This window comes from Cherax quadricarinatus, chromosome 1 (genome assembly GCF_038502225.1).
Source record: "Cherax quadricarinatus isolate ZL_2023a chromosome 1, ASM3850222v1, whole genome shotgun sequence".
In the NCBI taxonomy this organism is placed as follows: Eukaryota; Metazoa; Arthropoda; class Malacostraca; order Decapoda; family Parastacidae; genus Cherax; species Cherax quadricarinatus.
Genome location: NC_091292.1, coordinates 83,155,006 through 83,172,581, shown reverse-complemented (window position 1 = coordinate 83,172,581; position 17,576 = coordinate 83,155,006). Strand labels below are relative to the sequence as shown.

At 39.4% G+C, this 17,576-nt stretch overlaps 1 protein-coding gene across 5 annotated transcripts in view; it reads left to right on the top strand.

The window, feature by feature from the left end:
• Positions 1-17,576, top strand: part of LOC128688670 (solute carrier family 35 member E2A) — a 100,897-nt gene that overhangs the window by 39,678 nt on the left and 43,643 nt on the right. For all 5 annotated transcript variants that reach the window (XM_053776644.2, XM_053776635.2, XM_070083228.1 and 2 more), the window contains 2 exons: positions 192-402; positions 8,379-8,514. In XM_053776644.2, coding sequence (XP_053632619.1) covers positions 192-402; positions 8,379-8,514 — 347 coding nt within the window. The remainder of the gene's footprint in view (positions 1-191; positions 403-8,378; positions 8,515-17,576) is intronic.

Sequence of the window (17,576 nt, the reverse complement as noted above, 5' to 3'; positions counted from 1 at the left end):
TTCCTTTTGCTTAATAAAACTAACAAATAAGTACAGTTGATTACTATGTGAAATTGTTGTTGATATTTTCCCATTTTGTTTTATTTGTAAATTTTTAGAGAGTGACAGAAATAGATACAGTATATGCAGTAATGATTTGAATGTGGATTCTAATGTAAAGTTACATTAAATACTGCATATACCTTTTACAGGCCAGCCTCTCTGAAGATGACATTCTCATTTCTCAATACAGTGGATCAGCATCAAAGGATTCTGTAGGAAGAAGTAAAAAGATTAAAAATGTAGGACTGCAACATCCCCGGGCTGTCACCTTCCTCGTGCTGTGGTACATCTTTAGTGGCATTACCCTCTTCCTCAACAAGTATATTCTCACATACCAAAAAGCTGACCCTCATGTGCTTTGTACGTACAGTAGTTTCATGTCCATTCTTTTGACAATTTTTTCCTCTTTCAGTAGTCAGGAGCCACTCTTCACCTTAGTTAACCCTTAAATGGTCCAAACGTATATATACGTTCACTCGCGCAGCGCCCCAAATATTTTGAAAAAAAAAAAAAAATATATAGAAAAAAAGAACACATTTTTTGATATATTTTAGAATAAAAAAAAAATTAGGGCCAGTACTTACTGAGATATGAGGCCGAGAAGTTGGCACTGGATGCTCATGTGACAGCAACATCGAGTCCTGCCGCTTGCAGAAGTGTTGCCGATATACCTTTTTTTCTATTTTTCATATTCTTCTTCTTCTTTCAACGTACCAGCCGTATCCCACCGAGGTGGGGTGGCCCAAAAGGAAAAACTAAAGTTTCTCCTTTCAAATTTAGTAATATATACAGGAGAAGGGGTTACTAGCCCGTTGCTTCCAGCATTTTAGTCGCCTCTTACAACACGCATGGCTTACGGAGGAAGAATTCTGTTCCACTTCCCCATGGAGATAAGAGGAAATAAACAAGAACAAGAACTAGAAAGAAAATAGAAGTAAACCCAGAGGGGTATGTATATACAGTGGACCCCCGGTTTACGATCAGCTCCCAATGCGACCAATTATGTAAGTGTATTTATGTAAGTGCATTTGTATGTGTATGTTTGGGGGTCTGAAATGGACTAATCAAATTCACAATATTCCTTATGGGAACAAATTCGGTCAGTACTGGCACCTGAGCATACTTCTGGAATGAAATAATATCGTAAACCGGGGGTCCACTGTATATGCTTGTACATGTATGTGTAGTGTGACCTAAGTGTAAGTAAAAGTAGCAAAATGTACCTGAAGTCTTGCATCTTTAATTTTCATATTATTTTATGTAATTTTTATGTTCTGATAATTACAATTTGTAGTAGTTCTTGTCATTTTATAACCAACCTTTGTTCTGACACTAGTATTAGGTACTGAAATTGTACTAAAATTGTCACAAACACACTGACAGGTGGACATTTACACCTGACTTAGCCATTTACTACTGTCTTGGAATATATGCAAAGTATTTATATGTCCCAGCAATGTTTTGGATATGTGGAAGTATATAATAACAATGAGGAGGAGAAGGAGAAGGAGGAGGAGGAGGAGGAGGAGAAAGAGGAGGAGGAGAAGGAGGAGGAGGAGAAGGAGGAGGAGGAGGAGGAGGAAGAGAAGGAGGAGGAGAAGAATAATACGTAATAATAATAATAGGTAATAATAAGTTCCCTTGAAGAATGAAAAACAAAGTCCACCCCTGACAGTGACATGATAAGATAACTGATAAGAGCTGACGTTTGATGAGCATACACGAGGGTGGGGGAGGGTGCAGCTGATAAGAAAAGATTAGAGGTGATATTTGATGAGCATCGCCCTCACTTTGTTTTCGCTGGCACACAAACATGTCTGTCTGTCTATTTGTCTGTCTGTCAAGCTCCCTGTCTATCTGTCTATCCGTCTAGCTCTCTGTCTCAGAGAGAGCCACAAGACTGTGTCGTCATCACGTTTACTCGCATCTTCAAGCAGAGTATAGCACTTTGTCTGGATTTTTTGGGTTATCCTAGGTAATTTACACTATGTATACTTGTATTTATGTGTACCTGTGAGACAGAGATAGACAGACAGATAGAAAGAGAGACAGATTGAAAGAGATACAGAGACAGATAGACAAAGACAGATAGAGACAGAGACAGATAGACAAAGACAGATAGAGACAGAGACAGATAGACAAAGACAGATAGAGACAGAGACAGATTGAAAGAGATACAGAGATAGATAGACAAAGACAGATAGAGACATAGAGACAGACACAGATAGAGACAGAGGTAGACACAGACAGAGATAGACAGACAGAGATAGACAGACAGAGATAGACAGAGATACAGAGATAGACAGACCCTAAACTTGGGGTTAACATCACTTTCCTCTTAAAAGAGGAGTGTTAATATGACATTACATCAGTGAATCCATGGTGTTTGCCGCACTGTTTGCTCTAGCTGGTGCTCAATTTAACTGGCGCTCCCACAAGGTGCTAAGTGGTCCCAGATTTTTTTAATACCGCGCACACTGAGTGTTAGGACCCATTCTATGCTGACAAGGCATCTCAGGCCAATCGTGCCAAATTTGAAGGCAGGAAAAATAAAACGTATATATACGTTTGGGGCGTTACGCGTAAGAACATACATACAGTGGACCCCGAGTTTCGTGATTAATCCGTTCCAGAGAACCCGCCGAAGGTCGAAATTCACGAAACTCAAAACCATTTTCCCCATAAGAAATAATGGAAATAAAATTAATCCGTTCCAGACACCCAAAAATATTAAAATAAAATATTTTTTTTCAAATTAAATAAAGATTTACATAATGAAAACAATCAGAAATCAAGTACATGCATTTAAAATAATAATAACATTACACTTACCTTTACTGAAGAGTTGTGGGTGGATGGAAGATGGGAGGAGGTGATAGGAGGAAGGTGTACACTATTGTTTGGAAGGAGAATCTCCTTCCATTAGGACTTTAGGTAGCAAGTCCTTATCTGGGGTTACTTCCCTTCTTCTTTTAATGCCACTGGGAACAACTTGAGAGTCACTGGACCCTGGCGCACAAAATATCTAACCAGAGAGGTCTTTTTCTAGCGTTTCTTTGAGATTTCCCTGAAGTGGGACACAACACTGTCATTGTACATGTTGCAGATATGGCTTGTTTCAGCTTGGTCAGGGTGATACTTTTCAACAAAACTTTGCACCTCATTCCACATTCCACACATGTCCTTAACCCTTTGAGGGTTTCGGCCGTACTAGTACGGCTTACGACCCAGGGTTTTTGACGTACTAGTACTCCTAAATTCTAGCGCCCTCAAATCTAGTGGGAGAAAGCTGGTAGGCCTACATATGAAAGAATGGGTCTATGTGGTCAGTGTGCACAGTATAAAAAAAATCCTGCAGCACACAGTGCATAATGAGAAAAAAAAAACTTTGACCGTTTTTTTGGAATAAAACAGGGACTTTGCACTGTATTTTCGTATGGTATTTATTGTTGTTTTCTAGTTTTCTTGGTTTCATTTTATAGAATGGCAGACATATTACAGGAATTGAGATGATTTTGACTGGTTTTACAATGAAAAGTACCTTGAAATTGAGCTCAAAGTAACAGAAATGTTCGATTTTTACCAAAGTTCAAAAGTAAACAAATCATGCCAAGCGTCCAATACATGTCAACTGGTGAGTCTAATATTCTTTCGCAAGTGCGCCAATATTTTTTATACCATTTTTTACACTAATGCAGTGGTCTGCATAACAGTAAATCTTCTGTTTTTTGTGAGAATAAAAATTCAAAGTGGAAAGCAAAAGAATATTAGAGGGGCCTTGAGACATGACTAATGAGCAGAGGAAATGTCATTTTAGTGCCAGGAATGTCTTTCTTGTTTATTCTGGACCCTATTCGGAAATTGGCATCTTTTGAAATTTGTGTGAAATTGGCAAAATTGCTAAATTCTGACCACTGTACTGGATAGTTGAAATTGATAAATGGGTGGCTTCTTGCACTCAATCGATAGAAAAAAATGGAGTTCTAGCAAAATATTCATGGTTTTTGTCAACTAGTACAGTGGAATTGGCTGAAAATGGGGTTCTCAAAGTGGGCAAAATTGCCGATGCGTAAACATCGCCGAGACCGCTAACTTTGCGAGAGCATAATTCCGTAAGTTTTCCATCAAATTTCAAACTTTTGGTGTCATTATGATCAGAAAAAGATTCTCTATCTTTTCATAAGAGAATTTTTTTTTTTTTTTTTTAATTTGGCCGACCCTGAGAATGAGTCTCGGAGAGGGCCTGTCGACCCTCAAAGGCTTAATCACTGAAGAAGGCATCTCATCCACTCCCTCTTCCTCCTCCTCTGAAGCAAGTTCCTCGGCTGTGGTCTGATGCTGTTCCAGTTGAAGCTCTTGCAGTTCGTCAGTGGTTAGCTCTTCCCTGTGGTCCTCCACCAACTCTTCCACATCCCTGTCACTCACTTTATTTACCAAAGGGCTTGCACTAGCTTTCCTTGGGTCCATGATTTATTTAGCAGTTGCAAACACAAAAAACAATGGATTATTATGAAATGTATTGTATGAACCCGCGGGGTGATGGTCGCGTGTTGGTAAACAATGGCACACTGAGCGTGAATGGCGTGGGAGACTGGCTTTGTGTGCGTGGTGACGGGCGGACGGGTACCGGACAGTCGCCGAAACACGAGTTTTTTCACTAAACTCGAGGCCAAATTTTTCTCAAAAAACTCGCCGAAGGTTGAATTTCGCGAAAGTCGAGGCTGCTGAAACTTGGGGGGGGGGGGTCCACTGTATATACGTTCGGACCATTTAGGGGTTAATTATAACTGCCATGATCACAGTCTTAGTGCATTGTAATAATTCATTGGTTTGCAGTTGCTGTACTGTCAGAACCAAGAGCTTTCTAGTATTAATTGTATTAATGGCATCAATGACTATTACAGATTGTAGTGCTTGAAATTTCAAATACCACACATTGATCACTTGATTAACCAACAGTATATAAACAGGATTAAAGCCTAACCAACCACTTTTGCCAGTTCAGATGAAACACATTGGTTGGTTTCTTGTCATAAAATACTACTAGTCTCTTATCCACTGTGATAGATTTGAATGCTGTATCTTGCCTTCATTTTTTTTTTTTTTTTTTTTTCAACAAGTCGGCCGTCTCCCACCGAGGCAGGGTGATCCAAAAAAAGAAAGAAAATCCCCAAAAAGAAAATACTTTCATCATCATTCAACACTTTCACCACACTCGCACAGAATCACTGTTTTTGCAGAGGTGCTCAGAATACAACAGTCTAGAAGCATACACATATAAAGATACACAACATATCCCTCCAAACTGCCAATATCCCAAACCCCTCCTTTAAAGTGCAGGCATTGTACTTCCCATTTCCAGGACTCAAGTCCGACTATATGAAAATAACCGGTTTCCCTGAATTATTATTTTTTTTTTTATTATCACACTGGCCGATTCCCACCAAGGCAGGGTGGCCCGAAAAAGAAAAACTTTCACCATCATTCACTCCATCACTGTCTTGCCAGAAGGGTGCTTTACACTACAGTTTTTAAACTGCAACATTAACACCCCTCCTTCAGAGTGCAGGCACTGTACTTCCCATCTCCAGGACTCAAGTCCGGCCTGCCGGTTTCCCTGAATCCCTTCATAAATGTTACTTTGCTCACACTCCAACAGCACGTCAAGTATTAAAAACCATTTGTCTCCATTCACTCCTATCAAACACGCTCACGCATGCCTGCTGGAAGTCCAAGCCCCTCGCACACAAAACCTCCTTTACCCCCTCCCTCCAACCCTTCCTAGGCCGACCCCTACCCCGCCTTCCTTCCACTACAGACTGATACACTCTTGAAGTTATTCTGTTTCGCTCCATTCTCTCTACATGTCCGAACCACCTCAACAACCCTTCCTCAGCCCTCTGGACAACAGTTTTGGTAATCCCGCACCTCCTCCTAACTTCCAAACTACGAATTCTCTGCATTATATTCACACCACACATTGCCCTCAGACATGACATCTCCACTGCCTCCAGCCTTCTCCTCGCTGCAACATTCATCACCCATGCTTCACACCCATATAAGAGCGTTGGTAAAACTATACTCTCATACATTCCCCTCTTTGCCTCCAAGGACAAAGTTCTCTGTCTCCACAGACTCCTAAGTGCACCACTCACTCTTTTTCCCTCATCAATTCTATGATTCACCTCATCTTTCATAGACCCATCCGCTGACACGTCCACTCCCAAATATCTGAATACGTTCACCTCCTCCACTAAATATTACCCTGCTCACACTCCAACAGATCGTCAGGTCCCAAGTACCATTCGTCTCCATTCACTCCTATCTAACACGCTCACGCACGCTTGCTGGAAGTCCAAGCCCCTTGCCCACAAAACCTCCTTTACCCCCTCTCTCCTTCATATAAAAATAAAAAAAAAATGAACTAAAATGAAGTATACTGATCATGTAATATATTGGTGATGAATTAAGCTTTAATCATTAAAGTTACCATGAATTTCAGTTATAAATTTGCATATTGCTGAATAATTTTTATTTCAATTAATATATACAGTAGATACATTGGTGTCATTTTGTCTCCCTCTTCTAATTGCAAATATGTATCTGGGCTCCATATATTTGACATGGCCACAGTGGTGTAATATACACACTTTTCCTCTCCCCTTCAATCCGCAACACTTTTTACCCCTTTTCTCCCTTCCTTTATTCCTTCCCCCCCCCCCTCCTCGGTGTCTTTTCTCTTTTGCTTTTTCGTTCTCTTGATCTTACAAACAAATTTATTTTCAAAATGTACATTATTGCTACAAAATTAGGTGACATTTATTTTGCACATTTTACACTGTACTTGGCTGAACCACCTTGTAAGCTTGTTTTCAGTCATTGATATGGTAATTCTGGGACATGGTTATCCCAAAATGTGGTAAGTAACTGCAGTACATCAACATAGCCTAAATCATCGTTCGGTGCACCAGCATGGTCTGAAGCCTCATATTTGATGCAATAATGATATTGGTCTGTGCACCCAGAAAATGGGGCTTAAATCAATAGTAAGAGTCCACTTGATATGTGGTATCATGGTCAGAATATGCAACACATGCTTGGTATTCTGCCACTTTGCCTCAGAATGCAGGCATTTCTGGGTTGAAAGATATTTCTTGGGATTGCAGTACCAGTCAAGTTTACTTAATAATGATAATGGTACACTAATTATAATAAAAGATGTGGTTAATTATGTGTGTCAGACATGTAACAATATGTACTAGACATATGTCTCTCACATCTCATGTACTGTATATGCCATCTTTATATCAACAATTTTTTTTTTTTTTTTTTTTAACAAGTAACCCATCTCGTACCAAGAAAATCCTCAAAAAGAAAATACATCAACAATGTATCTCTTAAATCAATCTTTTATACCATATTATGTAATAAAATATATCTATTGGTAGAAAATGAAAAGATAGGGTGGTAGAGGAAGTGGAATATTCAAACGGCTTCAGGAAGAAATCCAAATATTCTTCCTTGAAGCTTTTTTTTATCCACTTCTCTGAGGCTATGGGTCTCACAATTTACACCAGAGGTGGACCCTATCTATGCATTTGTATTTTTCTCTAAATGTAATTACATCTAAATGTTTCTCTAAATGTAATGTACATCTAAATTGTTTGTATGACAGACAGCTACTGCTTGACCTTCATCACAAAGTAAAGTATTTCTTTGGTTGAATCACATTCTGACTTGCTGATAAATATCTTAATACTTTTGCAATACATACCTTATTAGTACCTATTCATCATTTTTTGACATTTACTCATATATCTTTTTTTTATTGTTTCTCTTGTATACTTTCTGGGAATTTGTGTTTTTCATATTTTATTTGTGCAGGCTTTCTCCATGGGTTCGTTTGCTTGGTTAAAACTTTTTTTTTTTTTTTTTTAACACAATGGCCATCTCCTACCAAGGTAGGGTGACTCAAAAAAGAAAATATGTTCATCATTAGCTGTCTTGCCAGAAGTATACAGACATCACAGTTCAATTCAGATTTACATTATTTAATTAATACTGTATTGTATTAGCAAGTGAATTTTTCATATATGTGACATGCCAGATAAGCATGATAAATGCATTTGTAAATACATGAGTGCCCTAATTGTGCTTCTGTTTTATTTTTTTACATTACATATTATTGTGTGCTTTTTTTTTTTTTTTTAATAAAATGCTTTGAAAAAATGATTCATGAATTAGTGTATGCAGTTGCATTTTTGCCAGTAATTTCATTGTATAAGTTGTAGTAATTTAAGTAGTACAGTATTACTATCTTCCAGTATTTCTTTCAGGTGGCATGCAGATGCTGATAACAATGTTCTGTGGGTTGGTTCAGATGCGATATCCCCTAGGCACATACAAACATATTAAAGGCCAACAAAAACCTGACAACTTCAAGAAGAGCATGCTCATCCTTGGTCTTTTACAGTTAGTAAAAGTATAGTCATTCATTGCTGCTAAGTTTTTCATTGCAACCAAGAAGTACATTGTTAAATTAATTTGCAGAGAACTTTGTTCTTTTACTAACACCTTGAGTAGCTGTAGGAATAGGTTAGACAAATATAAAAGTGAAAAGGGGTAGATTTGTGATGGACCTGGCTAGCATTGGCCCACTGAGTGAATAGTTAATTTTCAAGCTCACTTTTTTCTAAGATCAGACATGTGTATATAAATGGCATGGTGAAAAACAATACTTGTGTACAATTCAAGACACTTATTAAAGGAAACATGTTGGATTGAATGGCTTAATCAGTCCTATTAGGACCGAAGTCACTCATAGAAAAATGTTGACCTTTCCTTGAACCTCCTGGTTTAGCACTTAGTTTTGATTGTAATAATAATATACTTTTCCTAAACCCTCACTGTCTTCTAATTTCTTGGCTCGGAATTTTTTTCATAATATAAATACTACCCATTGCTCCTAAACCCACTGCCTCTAGCCTCCTCCTCACTACAGTACTTAAAGCCCATTCTTCACACCCTTGTAAAGGGTTGGTGGTACTACTATACTTTGTTACATTTCCCATTTTGCCTTTGTAGGTAAACTAATTTTTTTCCACAGACACATCAATATTTTCCCTATCATTTTCCCTTCACCTATTTTATGGTTCAGTTCATCTGCATAGATCCAAATGTCTAGAAACATTCACTTCCTCTATCCTCCTCCTCTCCACTCTGATATTAAATTTTGTTATTCTCATAATACAGTGGAACCTCAAATTTCGAACGTATCACTTATCGAATTCTTCGAAAATAGAACCTTTTTTTCGAACCAACTTTGTCCCTATTATTGAACTCGCCCCTATTTTCGAACCGCCGGGTACCGGACCTGTCCGGCAGCCCACTCTGTCCGCGTCCCCACGCAGGCGTTGTGAGCCAGTCTTGTTTTGTTGATGCTTGAGTGAACACTAACCTGTGCTCTCATTCCAACATTTTATGATTATTTCATTGTGTTTAGTGCTTGTGGGACTGTGAAATAAGGTACAATGGGCCCAAAGAAAGTTGCTAGTGGTACCCCGGTGGTAAAGAAAGTGAGAAACACCATAGATGTGAAGGAAATAATGCAGAAGTGGAATGATGTCCAAGTGGAATGATGTCCAAATGTTTGTGGAGAAGTACCACCCTGAACAAGCTGAAACAAGTCATCTTTGCAACAAGTTCAGTGATAGAACCATGTCCCATTTTAGGGAAATCTTAAAGAGGCACCAGAAACAGAGGACTGTGGACAGTTATTTTGTGAGACAGGTGTCCAGTGACTCTCAAGCTGGTCCTAGTGGCATTAAAAGACAGAAAAGGGAAGTAACTCCAGAGAGGGCTTTGATACCTGAAGTCCTCATGGAGGGGGATTCTCCTTCCAAACACTAACCCCAACTCCCTCTCTCCTCCTACCTGTCTTCCAGATGCCATCACCAATCTTCAATAAAAGTAAGTAAAATATTTTTTTTTTTTTAACAAGTTGGCTGTCTCCCACCGAGGCAGGGTGACCCAAAAAGAAAATACTTTCATCATCATTCTACACTTTCACCTCACTCACACATAATCACTGTTTTTGCAGAGGTGCTCAGGAAACAACAGTTTAGAAGCATATACATATAAAGATACACAACATATCCCTCTAAATTGCCAATATCCCAAACCCCTCCTTTAAATTGCAGGCATTGTACTTCCCATTTCCAGGACTCAAGTCCAGCTATATAAAAATAACCGGTTTCCCTGAATTTTTTTTTTTTTTCAACAAGTCGGCCTTCTCCCACCGAGGCAGGGTGACCCAAAAAAGAAAGAAAATCCCCAAAAAGAAAATACTTACATCATCATTCAACACTTTCACCACACTCACACATTATCACTGTTTTTGCAGAGGTGCTCAGAATACAACAGTTTAGAAGCATATTCATATAAAGATACACAACATATCCCTCCAAACTGCCAATATCCCAAACCTCTCCTTTAAATTGCAGGCATTGTACTTCCCATTTCCAGGACTCAAGTCCAACTATATGAAAATTACCGGTTTCCCTGAATCCCTTCACTAAATATTACCCTGCTCACACTCCAACAGATTGTCAGGTCCCAAATACCATTCGTTTCCATTCACTCCTATCGAACACGCTCATGCACGCCTGCTGGAAGTCCAAGCCCTTTGCCCACAAAACCTCCCTTACCCCTTCCTTCCAACCTTTTCGAGGGTGACCCCTACCCCGCCTTCCTTCCTCTACAGATTTAACCTCTTTAGGGTCCAAGGCCAAAATCTGAAGTGGTGCTTCAGTGTCCAAGAAATTTTGAAAAAAAAAAAAAAAATTAGTTTTTCTTACAGAATTAAAGAGCATATTTTTATGAAGGTAATAAGACAAAAAAAAAATTTTCTGATCAGTACTTACCAAGATACAGTGCCAAGAAGTTTGCCCAAAATGATGTGGTGGCGGCAACATCGACGAATTCCACATACGCACATTACTTTATTTAGCGGTTTTTGTAGTTTTTTCTTTTCTTTTCCAATTTTTTTTCTTTTCCTACTAACATTTGGGGCCTGAGAGACCAATACTGTATATAATGTATATATATAAAATCACTGTATTGAACACAATAACCGCACTAAAGTTATTATCATATTATTGTTTACCACTTTTGTTTATTACAATAAACATGCACAAATTTTGTATAATACTAATGTTCTATCATATATTTACATATTTACAATCACTGGACATGGTTTTAGAACTGCTGGAGCTTGTGGAACTCCTTGAAACAAGGCACCATACACAGAGGCGCCGTACATTCCTCACACATAAACCGAGTGTCTTTGTGTCTTTGTTGCCATCGTTTTGTTTGTGCACAGACGGTGCATCTCTTCTGAGCAAATTTCTTTTGAGTTGAAGGAAGCTGTATTATGAAATGATCACCTTCCCTCCTCAAACGCTTGGGTATATCCTGAGGAATTCGAGGACCTTGTTGTATAGCAGGTGTTCTTACCTGGTACTTCACTGTGAGTTGTCTGACAACAGACAAACAAAATTCACCATACGGTGGTCTGTTGCCAGTCTTTATTTGGTACATATTATATGCATTGAGCATTGAAATGTCCATGAGATGGAAGAAAAGTTTCATGTACCACTTGTAACTCTTATGAACACAATCAACAAAACCAATTTGCATGTCACATTTGTCAACCAAGTGCATGTTTTGTGTATAATCAATCACTGTCACTGGTTTTTGAATATGTTCATTAGTCACTCGATCAACTTTGCCACTGTCTTGCATTTCATTATGGTGAATGGTTGTCAACAATGTGACATCTCGTTTGTCATGCCACCGTAATGCCATGATGTCATTGGCAGTAAACACCTGCACGTCATCACCACGAGCACCTGCATTGAGCCTGGGCATGTGTTTACGATTAGAAAGCACTGTGCCACACACATCTGTCTTGTTCACTCGCAAGAAATCACTGAGCAATGGGCTTGTGTGCCAGTTATCGGTATATAATGTATGCCCCTTACCAAGATAAGGTGCCATCATGTTTCTCACTACGTCACCCGAGATACCCAATAACATCTTGGTATCTTTCAATGTTTTACTTCCCGTGTATACAACAATATCCAACACCAGGCCACTGTCACAATCACAGAGTACAAACAGTTTTATACCAAAGTGTTTCCTCTTGCTCGGTATATATTGCTTGAATGACAGTCTACCTTTGAACAAAATCAAAGACTCGTCAATTACAAGATTCTTGAATGGATAAAAGTATATGCTGAACTTTTGTTTGAGATACATAAAAACATTTCTAATCTTGTATAACCTGTCACTTCTGTCAGGCCTGGTTTTGTCAGAGAAGTGCAACATACGTAACAATAAGATAAACCTGTTCACTGGGATGATTTCACCGAAGGCCGGGGTAGAAATTAGCCGATCTGTGGACCAGTATGCTTTTATATTATGCTTATAGACATGAGGCATAAGCATTATTGTTGCAAAAAGCAAATACATTTCTGCAACAGTCGTCTCTTTCCACCGGTGTAGTCTTGACTGTGGTGATATGATCGTATTTGCCATGGTGTACTCAAAATACTTATTACTTTCCCTGACAATAGTTTCCATCAATGGCTGGTCAAAGAATAATTCAAAGAATCCCAGTTCATTGGCCGTGGTTCCAAGGGGACAAGTAGGTAGAATTCCACTTTGAGAGTCATCAAAGTGGTGGGGCTTGGGGACAAAATTGGAATTTTGCTGCCAATCCCAGATACGGTTTGCTGGTGGATACTGGACATCATGGGCTGGTTGTGCGGGTGGTTGTGGTTGTGGTGGGCTGGTGGCTGACGCTCCGCTTTGTCCTTGAACTGAGGAGTCAGCAGCGTGGGTCCCAGCCTGGGCTGGTGAGTCACGCATGGCGGTGCCACTACCATCACCACTACCACCATCTACTGATGCTTGTGGTCTATCCATGCCAAGTGTAGCCACATCCTCACTATCACTATCTAAACCTGGTGTAGGGCCACGGGATGTACTCCGGGATGTACTCCGTCCCCTGGGCACAGCATAGGGTACACTACCCGGGCGCATGCGGTGGCGTACATACTGACGCTTCACTGGTGAATATGATTCCTCACTATCACTACTCGAATGATCGTCAAGCGCAATAAAATCACAATCCACGTCACTATCATCATCATTACTGAAGTCAGAGGCCTGGCCATTCGAAAATATTAGTTTTCTCTTGCGTTGAGGTACAACTGACCGTGACTGATGAGTGCCCACACCAGAGGTAGAAGGTTGAGGATCGTCAGGGTTTTCTGCACTATTATCGATATCCTGGTCATTCCTTTCGGTCACTAACTGATCAAAGCCATAGAATTCGTCTTCATTTCCACTTCCATCAGTGTCAGAACTATCAGATAGGAAGAGGAGAGTCCCAATTTTCCGTGGAGTGAGAGCTGACTTGCGACGATTCATGGTGAACAAGGGTAACTGAGCCGGCGTTCCCACAATGCTATGCGGGCACCTAGATTTTTTGTTTATGGCGCACACCCACCACGCAGACCCGTTTTCTCACATGTAGGCCTATGAGCGCTTTCGCGCTAAATTTGACGGCGCTAGAATTTTGGCATAGATCTACGGTTTGGACACTCAACGTGAAGCCGTAGATCTACGGGACGGACCCTGAAAGGGTTAAATGCTCTCCATGTCATTCTACTTTGATTCATTCTATCTAAATGACCAAACCACCTCAACAGCTCCTCTTCAGCCGTCTGACTAATACTTTTATTAACTCCACACCTCCTAATTTCCACACTCCAAATTTTCTGCATAACATTTACACCACACATTGCCCTTAGACAGGACATCTCCACTGCCTCCAACCGGCTCCTCGCTGCTGCATTCACAACCCAAGCTTCACACCCATATAAGAGTGTTGGTACTATTATACTTTCATACATTCCCTTCTTTGCCTCCATAGATAATGTTTTTTGTCTCCACATATACCTCAACGCACCACTCCACTCACCTTTTTTCCCTCATCAATTCTATGATTAACCTCATCCTTCATAAATCCATCCGCCGACATGTCAACTCCCAAGTATCTGAAAACATTCACTTCTTCCATACTCCTCCTCCCCAATGTGATATCCAATTTTTCTTTATCTAAATCATTTGATACCCTCATCACCTTACTCTTTTCTATGTTCACTTTCAACTTTCTACCTTTACACACATTCCCAAACTCATCCACTAAACTTTGCAATTTTTCTTTAGAATCTCCCATAAGCACAGTATCATCAGCAAAAAGTAACTGTGTCAATTCCCATTTTGAATTTGATTCCCCATAATTTAATCCCACCCCTCTCCCGAACACCCTAGCATTTACTTCCTTTACAACCCCTCTATAAATATATTAAACAACCATGGTGACATTACACATCCCTGTCTAAGACCTACTTTTACCAGGAAGTAGTCTCCCTCTCTTCTACACACCCTAACCTGAGCCTCACTATCCTCATTAAATCTCTCTATAGCATTTAGTAACTTACCACCTATTCCATATACTTGCAGTGTTATTTTATATGTTTATTTAAATTTATTAATACATAATTGAACACTATATTTGTTGTGTGTATGTAAAACTATAATTAATCTCTATAAAATGTTTTTTTGTTTTTTTGCATGAATATTTTTGGGTTTCTGGAATGGATTAATTTTATTTCCATTATTTCTTATGGGTAATATTGCTTCACTTTTCAGACTTTTCGAATTTAGGACTAACTCCTGGAACGGATTAAGTTTGATATTTGAGGTTCCACTGCAACAAAATTAAATTTTGTTATTCTCATAATCTTTTTTTTTATTTTCACTTTTAATTTCTTTCTTTTATATGCCCTCCCAAATTCCTCCACCAACCTTCAAAACTTCTCTTCAGAATCTCCCAGAAGAACAGGTGTTACAACTAACTTTTCATATCAAATTGATTATGTTTCAGTCACATGCCTCTCCATAACTCCCTAGTATTTATCTTCTTTACAACCCATGTATGAATATATTAAGCAACCATGGTGACATCGCACATCCCTGTCTAAGGCCTTTGAAAATAATCATGTACAAGTACATATACAAGGTATACAGACCTAGCTGACATCAGTGACATAATACTGTATAGACAACCCCTTGTTATGCAGAGCATTTTGGGCAAATTAGGTCAGTTTTGTCCCAGGATGCGACCCATACTAATTGATGGGTGAACATGGACAGCAGGTGTCTTATGGAAATATGTCCTAATGTTTTCCAACCATACCAAGGATGACCCCTTTTCCCCTGGACCTCAGTGTGTGAGCTGAGTGCACTAGCAATCAAGCTACAGGACACTTTTCTGTTCCTTTTCTGTACCCATAAATTCATCAAATAGTTCCTTACCTTTATCTGAGTATTGTTCACTTATTTGCTTCAATGCAAATGGTTTATGCATCCCCTACCATTCCTAAATCCTTCTTGTTCTTCTGCAATACAAATTTCTGTCTTACCCCTAATTCTTTCACTTGACCCAATATTCTCGACAGGTTTGTTCTCCAATAGTTTTTACATTCTTATTCTCTTTACTGTATACAAAGGAACCATGCATGCTCTCTGCCAGTCCTTAGGTACCTTCCCTTCTTTCATGCATGTGTTGAACAAATACACATACCAATTAAAACTACATCTCCACCTACTTTAAACCTTAGTCTTAATCTTATTTGTACAAGCTGCTTTACCCAGTTTCATTCTATCCTTTGCCAAACACACTTGCCCTACAATCATCTCTGGCTGTTCCTTACTCATTTTTTTTTGTTTTCAACAAGTCGGCCGTCTCCCACCGAGGCAGGGTGACCCAAAACAGAAAGAAAATCCCCAAAAAGAAAATACTTTCATCATCATTCAACACTTTCACCACACTCACACATTATCACTGTTTTTGCAGAGGTGCTCAGAATACAACAGTTTAGAAGCATACACATATAAAGATACACAACATATCCCTCCAAACTGCCAATATCCCAAACCCCTCCTTTAAAGTGCAGGTACTGTACTTCCCATTTCCAGGACTCAAGTCCGACTATATGAAAATAACCAGTTTCCCTGAATCCCTTCACTAAATATTACCCTGCTCACACTCCAACAGATCGTCAGGTCCCAAGTACCATTCGTCTCCATTCACTCCTATCTAACACGCTCACGCATGCTTGCTGGAAGTCCAAGCCGCTTGCCCACAAAACCTCCTTTACCCCCTCTCTCCAACCCTTTCGAGGACGACCCCTACCCCGCCTTCCTTCCCCTATAGATTTATATGCTTTCCATGTCATTCTACTTTGATCCATTCTCTCTAAATGACCAAACCACCTCAACAACCCCTCTTCTGCCCTCTGACTAATACTTTTATTAACTCCACACCTTTTCCTAATTTCCACACTCCGAATTTTCTGCATAATATTTACACCACACATTGCCCTTAAACAGGACATCTCCACTGCCTCCAACCGTCTCCTCGCTGCTGCATTTACCACCCAAGCTTCACACCCATATAAGAGTGTTGGTACTACTATACTTTCATACATTCCCTTCTTTGCCTCCATAGATAATGTTTTTTGACTCCACATATACCTCAACGCACCACTCACCTTTTTTCCCTCATCAATTCTATGATTAACCTCATCCTTCATAAATCCATCCGCTGACACGTCAACTCCCAAGTATCTGAAAACATTCACTTCTTTCATATTCCTCCTCCCCAATTTGATATCCAATTTTTCTTTATCTAAATCATTTGATACCCTCATCACCTTACTCTTTTCTATGTTCACTTTCAACTTTCTACCTTTACACACATTCCCAAACTCATCCACTAACCTTTGCAATTTTTCTTTAGAATCTCCCATAAGCACAGTATCATCAGCAAAAAGTAATGGTGTCAATTCCCATTTTGAATTTGATTCCCCAAAATTTAATCCCACCCCTCTCCTGAACACCCTAGCATTTACTTCCTTTACAACCCCATCTATAAATATATTAAACAACCATGGTGACATTACACATCCCTGTCTAAGACCTACTTTTACCGGGAAGTAGTCTCCCTCTCTTCTACACACCCTAACCTGAGCCTCAGTATCCTCATAAAAACTCTTTACAGCATTTAATAACTTACCACCTATTCCATATACTTGCAACATCTGCCACATTGCTCCTCTATCCACTCTATCATATGCCTTTTCTAAATCCATAAATGCAATAAAAACTTCCCTACCTTTATCTAAATACTGTTCACATATATGCTTCAATGTAAACACTTGATCTACACATCCCCTACCCACTCTGAAACCTCCTTGCTCATCCGCAATCCTACATTCTGTCTTACCTCTAATTCTTTCAATTATAACCCTACCGTATACTCAGTAAACTTATTCCTCTATAATTTTTACAGTCTTTTGTCCCCTTTCCCTTTATATAAAGGGACTATACATGCTCTCCGC